This window comes from Barbus barbus (genome assembly GCF_936440315.1).
Source record: "Barbus barbus genome assembly, chromosome: 31".
NCBI classification, from domain to species: Eukaryota; Metazoa; Chordata; class Actinopteri; order Cypriniformes; family Cyprinidae; genus Barbus; species Barbus barbus.
In genome coordinates, this window is record NC_136759.1 from 28,546,407 (window position 1) to 28,558,814 (window position 12,408).

A 12,408-nucleotide genomic window follows, 5' to 3' on the forward strand; every position below is an offset into this window, starting at 1 on the left:
AAATACCTTTGTTTTATTCTTTTGAGAGGTGATCTAAATATTTGCGGCTGGGAAACAGATTGACATGCTTGTGCAGCAGTTCTATGGATGTTTTGCCCTCCAAGTCTTCGAGCCGGTCACGTGACTGAAAACGATCAATAGACCCAGTTAAACACATCCTAACTGAATTAGTGTTTTCTGCTAAAGATTGATATAGCCTTCAGTAATATATACTACATCTGTTAGTCTACCAACAGGGGAAAACAATCCAATCAGACTGAATTTACTGACTTAATTTGACATGTAATAATAAAATATATATCAGAGTGCAGAAAAAGCGCACATGAGCACTATTAGGCATGTTTTATTGTCTAAAAACAGGTAAATCTATTAGAAGTTTAAATGTTGAAACTAGGGCTGTCAAAATTAATGTGTTAACGCATTAACGTAAATAAATTTTAACGGCACTAATTTTATTAACACACAATTAATGCAGTGCACATTTTCTGTTTGACCCGTGGCCTAGCCAGTAGTTGGAGAAATGTAGATGCACAGTGTTGTAAACTTTTGTAAAGATTTTGTGGCTTTTCAGACCCCTTTAGTTTTCCCAGCGCACACATCTCTTTTGAGCGGCGGAGAGGAGAAGCGCTTTCAGTTAAAACACATATTATGTTGCTTCTCTAATTTTCCATTCAATTATAGCCGAAATCACAGCACAGCTATTGTCTTATGTGTATTTGATTTCATCAGACGACAGCTCGATTATAAATTTATAAATAAAACAGGATTCTTGTGCAGATTAACATCTTGGAAGGGAGAGCTGTTATGTAGCCTAGTCTTAATGGGTTGCGTTTCAGTCACTATTTCATATTCATTCTGTTGTCTGACAACAGAAACAGAAAAATATATCAATGAAAACAGTTTTATTGAGAATGTAGCTGCTTCAAAATACAGTGTATGCATGGGCACAAAGAGGCAAACAAATCTAATAATAAATAATAAATGAACATTTTGCATTCAGAAGAAGTGAGCTGCCCTGTCCTGCAACAATGTAAACAGGTTTGTCAGTAAATTGCTCAGTGCAAAGACAGAGAAGTAATGGGAACCTGGTATTTCTATGTTCTTTTTTCATGTGTCTAATAGAGATGAACAAGTTCTTTGAAAAACATCTATGACCTTTGAAACATATCTAGTCTTCATGCTCTATGTTGACTCTGATTTCACTAATAATAAACATACATTTGCATAAACATCCATATTTGTCCATGCCCATGTAGATTAGAGTATTAAAAACTTGAAAAGTATTCATTTAAGGTACATTTAGAACAAATAAAAATGTGTGATTAAGTTGCGATTAATCACGAGTTAACTCATGACAATCATGCGATTAATCGCGATTAAATATTTTAATCGACTGACAGCCCTAGTCGAAACACAGATCATAGTTAGTTCTGATCCGAGCCTTCAGCTGAAATACATTTACAGAGCCTGCTGAGCCTGATCTAAGCTGGGCTGGATTTGGTTGGGTTTGTAAAGTCTAAACCTAATGTGAAACCCAGAGTTTGTTCAGACAGCTTCATGCTACAGGCCACATATTTCTCCCTAAATGTTCACACTCACAAATTTTCAAGCTCAACACAACGCAAAGCAAAGCATGGTGATCAAAGTGAAATAAATGGACAAAGTTAGTTCTGTCTTCACTGGGGAGGAAGGCAATCTCATCTCACACATTCAGGCAGCATCATGCATCTGCAGGGAATGAGTCACACTGGTTAGAGTGAGCGACAGAGTCCAGACGCTGGACAGCAGCTGTAGGGCTCGACATTAACGCTTGTCCGGGAGAAGTGACAGAGAAATATACTTACCCAGTCGGACAAGTAACTTGAAAAAGTCAATACCAAAAACAATAATAACTGCCTTTATTTATGATCTAGCCTTTGTTATAGGGGTGTGCGATATATATCGCTTGAGATAATTTCGTAATTGTTGTTTTATCGAGTGTACTGCAAGAATCAAGACACCCAGAGTGCACGCATACATTACTTACAGAAGTCCAGGTGCGTTTCACTGCATGGTTCAGTATTACCATGCATGAAGAATGATCAGAAAATTCAGGATATGGGAGAAGAAAATGTATATATTTATATAATTTCATATAGTTTCACACGAAGATCGAGCGGCTTTTTTTTTTTTTTTGCTCTAAAAACCATCATAATTACAAATGTGAACAGTTCAATAAACAAGAAGTTAACATTAAGAGACTTATGTTTTAGACACCATATTTAGTGTTTTGCGCTATTTCAACAACACAAATAATTCCAAACACAGCCACAGCACTGTTCTGCATCTCTGAGCAACATGATGGTGATTCGTTCCTGAATGAATCAATCACTCGTTTAAATGATTCGGTTCAGTCGCAATGATTCACTTCTTAACAGTTACTCGATGCCACCTACTGGCGGTTTTAATTTCACATTTACAGTATTTTTAAATTTTTTAAATAATTTCAAATATCAGTATTCATCGTTTTATGAATCAAACCATTATTTATTCATGTGTAACTGCAGGTTAAAGCATTCCATGTCCTCAGAGCTGCATTAACAGAGGGTAAATATATCTATTCCTCTTCAGATGCAGCTTCTGTGTTTACTCTGCAGTGCAAAGATGCATTTTATTGATACTGATTTCATTAGTTTGGTAACAGCCCAAATGTCTTATTATACTAATTGTCTGGAGGACAACCACATTAGAATGCTTAATGTCAAGCCCTGAGCTGCACACACTAATAAATACACTGCTGTCCCACAACATGCTCACACACAACATCACACACCGTCACACGGCAGGACCTGAGCATCTTTTGAGAATCTGCCTAATGAATAAAAGGTAAACGGCTGATCTTAGTCCATCTGACAATCGAACAATTGCACTAGCATAAAAATACGAAAACACTGAAGGCAAGCGTATTTGTCTAGCACATGTGGCACACAATGGTTATTCATAAAGAGTTAAGACACTGCATGTGCAAACACATCTGCACTGCATCTGTGATGATGTGTATCTGAAATGAGCTGGGAAACGGCAAACCTGTGTTTGCTTAAGTGCTCTGGTGCTTGCGTGTTTTTACTGACGGGGTTAATGCAGTGAACTGCTGACACAGCATGAAAGCCCTCGCAGCATTAACCCTTCACCCGTCTGCTCTCACACACACACACACATACACACACATACACACTCACACACACACACACACACACATACACACACACACACACACTCACACACACACTCTCTCACACACACACACACACACACACACACTCACACACACACACACTCACACACACACACACTCACACACTCTCACACACACACACACACACACACACACTCACACACACACACACACACACACTCTCACACACACACACACACACACACACACACACACACACACACTCACACACACACACACACTCACACACACACACACACACACACAGGCCGTCTGGCCCAAAGGACAGAGCTAAAATAGTTCAGCCATGGATTACAGCACTTACCATGACAAAGGTACAATTACTTTTAATTTTATGAAACATTACAGGCACAAATCCTTATAAATATTACATAATGAGGTTGAAATGACTAAAATGATTAACATAATAACAGCTTTTAGACTTTTTGTGGAAAGTGCCAGTAAGCTTATGATCCTCATGCAGAAAATGAAAGTTAATGAAGTTTAAGGTATAACAGAAGCAGCGACAGGTGTTTTCTTATGTATCAGAAACAGATTTTTGAAAAAGATGTAAAACAGACAGTTTTAAGTAAGATAGGGACTTGGTTCAATCTGAATATGAGCATGCAGTCGACTGAATAAAGGGCAGAAGAGCTAAATGAATGGAGAAATGTGGCACATGTCACCAGAGAAATGTCTGTCATTTTACCAGAAGATCAAGTAATGAGATTTTGAGTAAAGATTATGGGCTCAAATTAAAAAATACACATCATCTGTGGTTGTGCATGGATGAGTCCTTCACAATACGATCAATAAAGATGCAGTTTGTATGAATTTCCATCTCCTTCTGACTTGATACTCTCATTTAAAACATGTTTGAGATGAAGTGAAACAGAAGAGCCTCTCAGTGATGCTGAACTCCAGCAGATGTGTGTGTCTTACCCCGGTCTTATCACACAGTCTGAGCGTGTGGAAGGAGCCCATAGCGAAGAGCTGTCCGTCCGGAGCCCAGGCCACTGCGGTGATGGGGTAATCATGAGCAGAGCTGGAGAAGAGCAGCCGGCCGTAGCTGTCCCACACCTGCAGCACACAGAAACACTCTCAGACACTCAACTCAAGAGGAGCCTGTCAATAAACATCAGCTGCTAAATAGATCTTGGTCAGATCATGTTAAAGAAGACTGTGCTGATGAATATGACGGTTAGAGGCGTGATTACCCATGATTACAGGTGAATGTCACTAGCAATGACAAAACTCGGTCCTTAAAAGACGTAAAAAATACGAAGATGAACATCCATAAATAAGGTTTTTTAAACAGGTAACTGTTTTCTCCATCTATGGTTTGGTTTCAAATCCAATGAGGTCTCGTCCAATGTTGACACGAGTTTTGTTTAATTTCTCAGAAAACAAGACTTCATATCTTCATTTTGCATCTCAAGTAAATGTATGATTTAAAGGGCACCTACTATGCAAAATCCACTTTTACATGGTGTTTGGATATAATTGTGTGTTGCAGTGTGTCAACGCAACCACCAAACAATAATAAAAAAAACATTTTTAATCCCTAATAAACTAAATCAGTCTCACTAGGCCTGCTGTTTTGATTCTCAGAGCAATATGACATCACATTGCTTAAGCCCCGCCCACAGCAGCTGATTGACAGCCCTGCAATTTCTCTGCACTCCAGCAGCTGTAACATCAACAATGTCTTGTAAGCAATCCCTGTGTTCTGTGTTTGGATTAGGGCGGTCAGTTTAACGTGTTAACTTAATTAATAAGTTATGAAAAAACAACGTGATTGAAATATTTTAACACAGTTAACGCACTGGTCCCGCCCCCAGACCTGTACGTCATCTTACATTTCATACAGTGGACTGCTGACAAATATGACGCAGGGCAACAACTCCATAAATGCAGTTATGCACTAAAATTCAAGATATTGGGGCAAAAATGCTCCTTTATGAGTTTTTGTCTCATATTTGTTTCATATGATGATATCACAGCAGCAGCGAGAACAATATCACACAGTCTGTCCCAAATGCAAATTTTATACAACAGTTCAGTAAATAAGAAGTTAATATTGTGTTATATTTTAAACACAATATTGTCTATTTATGCTCAGTTTTGCCAACAAAAATATTACCTATAAAGAGCGGTGTTTAGTTTCTGAATGAATCCACGTTTTGAACGAATCGAGTGAATCAATGATTCAAAGGCCCATTCATAAGGTGAGCCGTTTACTTTTATAGAAAAAAGGGGGTATTATCACAGCCAAATGTAATTTGCGATTAATTAGATTAATTAATCGACACATCATGTAATTAATTAGATTGAAATTTTAATCGACTGACAGCCCTAGTTTGCATGTAAGACTGAACAAAGGAGTCTTCATTTTCTCCCAACATCTGAGCTGCTGAGGATGCAGCGGATTACTTCTAGTTTTCAAGGTAATGCCTCAAAATCTACCTAAATACGTTAATTTCTGTGCAAGTCATTTCACTCCAGACTGCTTTTTGAATGTGATGTGGTTATAGTGCTTAGTGTTTTAACCGTGTTTGTGTGCGTACGTTATGGAAGCATTTTAACTTAGCGGATTATGATGTTTTAAGATCTGCAGAAACCCTGTATTTACATTGATCTTTACCTTATATTTGCAGTCTTCTCCTCCTGACAGTATGAGATCATTGACAGCACTCCAGTCCACCTTCAGAATAACTCCGTCATGAGCTTTCCACTGCAGACACAGATCATGTTGGCATATTGTTCAGCTCCTGCACTGGCTGGGAATGGATCTGTGAGCTTGGTGTGGTGCTCTGTGAGGCTCCTGACAGGAGCGACTCCTCACATCATGTGTGCTGCACTACTGTAACTGAGTTTGACCAGAGCTGCGTTTCCCAAAAGCACCATAAGCTTAAGTACATCGTAGACCCATTGAAACCAATGGAGCTGCGAACAGCTTAGGCTTAAGATGCTTTTGGGAAACGCAGCTCAGATCAGTACATGCACAGCAGCAGCCTATAGACATCTGTGAATATATCTGACGTGAGTCTGGATTCAGACATTCAGCATCATCTGGCTCTGGCAGTGAGTCTGTGTGTGTGTTTAACACTGAAGACCTGCAGTAACTGCATCAGTGCTGTTTCTGAAAGAAGCTCCTGGGCCCTCATTTATCAACAAGTGTGTAAGCACAGTTTGAACAGTTTCACGCAAAGTGTGGGATCTACCAACTTGTATTTATGTGTGAACACATTTGATAAATAGCGATTTTTTTTTTACTTGCATTCTAAATTTGATTCGTAGGACAGAATCTAGAACCTTTTCTATGCACTCTTGATAAATGAGGGCCCTGGAGAGTTTGATTAAAGCACTGTGATATCCAAGTCGTTTCAGTGGGTTGCATCATACACACACAATGCCGTTTCTGATGAGTGTAATGCTCACTGTAGTACAGTAAATACTGTATTAGCTACATATGACAGCACAGCCTGAACACACGTGTACTTGTGCTAATCTGTGCTCTGCTGTCTCTAGGAACACTGACACACACACACACACACACACACACTCCTCTCTCCCCAGAGATGTGAACGCACGCTGCTGTGTGTTTCTGCTGAGTATATGTGACCCGTCTGTGACATTGCCCCCGGGTCTGCGCTCAGCTCGAGCTCAGGAGGTCAAAGGTCATGTGGGGGAGGGGTCTTTGTGATATAACAACTATAACAAAGCAACAGCGGCATATTCCCAGCCATCCCATCAAACTCATCAGTATTATGAGTTACTCCTCACATGAGTCATGAGACAGGACTACATCACCAGCAAACCCCCTAACACTAGCTTTTGGTTATTTCTAGAAACCAAATAATAACATTCTAGGTTTTATATTTATTCCACCATAAAATAACGTTCCCAGAATGTTGCAGGAGGTCATTATTTTTTTAAGCTTATGTTTAAAAACAACATACAAGACACAAAACATTCTATAATAGTTCATTTTAAGTTTTAATTAACAACCAAAAACTATCATTTCCAGAATGGTGCATGTTTTGATGTCTTTGTGTGACAACCTAATAAAAGCTTGTTCTCTATTGATTATTTTTCTAACCATATAAACTAACCTGCCAATTAAAACAATGCACATGTTTTTGTGTGATGATCTATACAAAGCATTTTATAATGTTCGTTTAATTTTTAATAATCATAAATTACATTTTGTAGAATTTGACATTAATGTAACACATTATTTAATAAATTGCATCAGTCAAAACATGTCAAAATGATCAGATGAATCCAAACATGTGGCTGAAAATAGTAAAGCAGGGTAAAACATAGTGTTCATAATAAACAGGAACTATAAATATGTGGGTTTGTTTCTATCTGTATTTGTATTTTCCACAGAAAGCCATCCACTCATATCATTTAAAAAAGTAATGTTAATTTGGTTTATTTGGAGTAAATATACATTTGTCAGATATTTGAAAAGAACATCATGATTACCAATAAGTTTTTGTTTACTGACCAAACAGAAAGAAACTCGTCCCCAATAAACTCTAGTAGCTATTCAATAGTAAAAAACACTATCCTCGTTAACAGTAAATGCAGTTAAAAAGTCTAGTAAATGTTGATGAGTAATTGTCAGTTTATGAATGAAACTCTTAACTACAGGTGTGGAAGTGGTAGATTGTAAACAGAGTCAGTGATGTGTCAGTCGTGATCATGTGTGTAATGCTGTACCTGCAGGACTTTGGCGCTGGGCTGCAGCGGCTTGACCACCAGCTGTCGACCCGATGTGTACAGAACCCGTCCGGAGTCCGGAGCCCACGCCACGGAGTACACAGGAGTCCCTGCACACACACCCAGAGACACACATGACCGGTGTGCCAGATACACGCCACAAAACGTGTGTACGTGTGTGTGTCATAGTTAAAGCAATGGAGTTTCTATTTACACAAGTGCAAGTCCACTAAGTTCTCCCTTTTCAAATCTCATATCACATCAGAAAGGCATTTATTTCAATAAAAATGAAGGAAATAATCAAAAAGTTGAAAATAGAGTATCGGGTAGGGTTTATTTTACCAATAATGTAGCATTTGTTTAATAATTTGAATTAAAATGATACTTTACACTCAATACATTATTATTGCGTACTGTTTTATAATGTACTACAATACTGAGGCACAGATAATTCCCACTATTTGCATTAAGCGGTATAAATAGCAGAAAATCCTGCTATTTTAACATAGTGTAAATAGAATCTATATCTATTTGCACTTAGTGTACATAGCCGCTGTCTTATAGTAATGGAAAGGTGTGAATGAATGAATGAATGAATGAGGCATTTATATAGTGTTTTATTGTGTATAGCTGTACACCCAAAGCACTTTACAATCATATGAGGGGATCTCTCCTCCTCCACCACCAAGCTGAATCGAGCTGCTTACTGATATCACTGCGTGTAAATGGGCTAAAATCCCACTGAAATGCCTTCAAAAGCACGGTATTATTCAGTGTGTTGATGTCATTCCCACTGAAACAGGAAGTCAGGGGGCGGGACATATTGATAGCCAATAGCGTTTCATTCATGTCACAGCAGGGGCGAAGCAGAATTTTATATCAGTGAGTTTGAAAAGCTTGTAATATGGAAGCTGTGTCATCTCCTCTCCTCATCATTGATGTTTAGGTTTAGGGTCTAACCCAGGGTGTCGAACTCAATCCCTAGAGGGCTGCTGCAGCCCTGCTGAGTTTAGCTCCAACCCTAATTAAACACGCCTGATAGAGTCTGACACCCCTGGTCAGAATTCTGATGGGATGTGTGTGTTTTGACTGCTTTGGAGGGTCATTCACCTCAACAGACAGCATGTTTAAACGGTCTGAATCGCTCCCTATCCTCTATAGTGTGCACTATGCACCACTCACTATACAGAAAACACTAATTCTGTCAACAAATCACCGATTTCAGCAGCAGCTTCAGTGTGTATTTAGAGTTTACGGGGTGGAATGCTTCAGATTCTAGAGAGCATTTGATTGAACAGAAAATCAGAGGAGAACCTGAAATGCAGAATGACGTCATCAAAAACTACTTTAAGAGAGAAACTGTACATTTTTGATGCTTATATCTTCTATTTTCTCGGTTTTGGAGCACACACACTTCTAGATAACTTAGTGACTAACGTATTCACATTAACACCTGAAAAACATCCATTTTGATTTCAGGGGGAGTTTAAGAGTACTCCACTAACACGGTGCACTTTCACATCTTAAGCAGCTTTCTTGCGCTGAGCATTATTCTGGTGTGTGCATGTGAAGAGAGAGCCGAGGGGTGTGACCTCTGACCTGCTGCAGGTGTGTGACCATGCTGACCGGAGGCTGTAATGACTTTCCTCTGCTGTCTCTTCTGTTTATGTCTGTCTCTGGCACACACGGTCACAGTCTGCACATGTGTGTGTGCTGGAAATGACATGTGCTGCTAACAGACAGAATGCCGTGTGTCTCTCACATCTGACACTGGATTTTCACAGCCAATCAAACTGAGACACTAAAGATTTCACTAAAGGAGGTTTCAACTACTTGGTCATTGGGGTCCAAAACAATGTTTACTGCATAGTAACTAGGAATGGAACGATTACCGGTTTGACAATAAATCATGATAAAATTCCCCACGGTTAGTATTACCATTTCATATTTTAATTATCATTAAAAACGTATTTGATTACCGGCGATTTGAACAACTCAGGATAAATAAATACTATCCAGCATAAAGCAGAGTTTTCAGTAACAGCAGAGCACACAGAGTAGTGTAGTTTAGAGTGAAAACATGACGGAAAGCTGCAAGGTTTTAAACGAGTGCTGAGGGAATTATACAAATGATTATATGAATTAATTAATTATATTAATGCACCTCTGAAGGTTCTGACTGTCTTCAGAAAAGATTCGAAGGCAGTTTGTTTTCACCTTCGCTCCATGTGATACCTAATAAAGTAGTGTTCTTTACGAGAAACATCTGTAATTCTGCTGCTCCATCAGCGCCACCTGCTGTCAGAGACTGGATTTACAGAGACTCTGTTCACATTCAGTCTGTGTGCAGTTTCTGTCTGGACTAAACACAGACCGGATTTACATACCCTGCTGTAATTTATGACCGGTTGATGAAAAACAAGCTTATGTGGATTCAACACATTTAAACTATTCAGATAAACTATCTAGAATTATTTATGGAGCAGATCAAATACATATAATCATTTATAAATCAGTTATCATTTTGACTTAACTCTTTTCTTTATTTAAAGGCTGAAGACGTTTATCATTTTATGAAACATTTTCAAAGGTTTATTTGAACATATTACATGTTATTAGATAAACTGTTGTCAGTCATGTTGTCATTTAAAATACAGACATCATTGGTAATGTTATTGTTTTAGTGTTTTTTTTTTTTAATAATTGTATTTATTGTTTGTTGATTTTAAATACACATCTTGGTGAAGTGATTAATGTGTCAGTACTTTTTGAACATTTCCAGCACATTTGAACAATACGTGATAATACTGATAATTTAGGTCACTATAATCATGATACTAAGTTTTCATCAGTTACATCTCTAATAGTAACATAGTACGTTTTTTTTCTTTCTTTCGTGTTCTGCAGAAGAAGGAAAGGCATACAGGATTGGAAGCACATGTGGATGACTAAAATGTTTTGGCAGGTTGTCTGGCTTAAAAACTGGGTCTGTTTGTAAAGTGTGACACTAACAGCTAGCAGTGTGTCAAACTGATTCTCAGACGTTCCTGTATGATCTCCCATTGCAGCAGATGCTTGAAGGCTGTGGCAGTCACCTCACGCATGTCAAATCCAGGCGTTTCAGTAGGGCAGCAAACAATAATTCATATTTTAAACTGGGGAGTAAGCTTTGAGTTCTGGAACTTGCATCTTGCAAAGTAACTGCAGTGTCAATATCAAGAACATTTTGATTCTCCATTTCATTGCCCCTTTAAATTCAGTATTTAAATAAGCACTGTATTTCATTGTGTGTGTGTGTGTGTGTGTGTGTGTGTGTACCTTGTTGGGCCAGAGTAGACCTCAGCATCCCACTCTTAGACCAGATCTTCAGCTGTCCGTCTTCACCAGCTGACACACACACAAACAACACATAACCTCGTAAACACTCTGATCCGTGTGCTTAAATATTACTTTCATAATGTGAAGTATTTCTGAATGAAGTGGAAAAATAAGCAAGGAAAAACCTCCCAGAAACACATTAACTAATCTTACAGTTCAACTGAATAATAACACGGTTAAATAGCACTGACAGTGTTCACGCTGTAAGCCAGAGTCTGGGTTCCTTCTCCAGAAGTCCTTGTCTTGCTCTCTAAACGCAGTATGGCATGACTATCAATTGAGCTTTTGATCAAACAGGGACTATAGAGACATCACAGACACTACTGTATGACTTCCTGTTACAAACAACTTCCTGTAAAGCTGCTATCAAACAGTGGGTATTGTAAACAAATAGCCATACAGAAGTTTTGTGTTTGCAGTTTTACCATCCTGCACAAACAGATCCTCAAAGTAGCCTGCGCTTCAGAGCTCAAAACACAACAGACGCTTGTGGTTATAACATGAGACAGGCTAACCTATTTCAAGAAAGATTTCTAATTTGTAGGCAAAACTATGTTTGTTCATTTCTGTGGCTGTGGCTGTATCACTGATTTATTGACGTGACAGCTATGTGTTGTATAGAGCTGTTCAGCTGCAGTCTTTTGAGGGTGTATATAGCAGTGGACCTGTGATAAGAGCCGTCCCGTCATGATTCCAGCGTCCGGCGAGCACGGCTCCTCTATGGGCCTCCACGCTCTTCTCTACACGTCCAGATTTAGACACCAGGTGGAGTTTACCTGCACAACACAACAGCACACATCAGTCCACACACACTCTGACAAATCAAGCTTCTGTACTGCACTGATGCTGCCACAAAGACACTTTCACAACCACTCAATCCTACCGTTACACACAGTGGAAAAAGCTTCTTTAGATTAATCAACTGTTCTTCACAGTAGGACAAAATGGTTCTTTCAAGAGCTGATCACTGAAAGGTTCTTTAGGGACTATAATGAAATCTACATCAGAATCCATACTAACAGTCGTTAAGTTACTGTTTATTAAAGCACATGCTGCTTTATGCCTCTGCTGCTCCTTAAAGACAG

The 12,408-nt window shown here is 38.8% G+C and overlaps 1 protein-coding gene across 1 annotated transcript in view; it reads right to left on the bottom strand.

The window, feature by feature from the left end:
* LOC306851336 (intraflagellar transport protein 80 homolog) overlaps nucleotides 1-12,408 on the bottom strand; it is a 36,270-nt gene that overhangs the window by 18,701 nt on the left and 5,161 nt on the right. The window contains exons 3-7 of the mRNA XM_079387497.1: nucleotides 11,989-12,099; nucleotides 11,264-11,332; nucleotides 7,946-8,055; nucleotides 5,859-5,948; nucleotides 4,157-4,294 (exon numbers count right to left, since the gene is read on the bottom strand). Coding sequence (XP_079243623.1) covers nucleotides 4,157-4,294; nucleotides 5,859-5,948; nucleotides 7,946-8,055; nucleotides 11,264-11,332; nucleotides 11,989-12,099 — 518 coding nt within the window. The remainder of the gene's footprint in view (nucleotides 1-4,156; nucleotides 4,295-5,858; nucleotides 5,949-7,945; nucleotides 8,056-11,263; nucleotides 11,333-11,988; nucleotides 12,100-12,408) is intronic.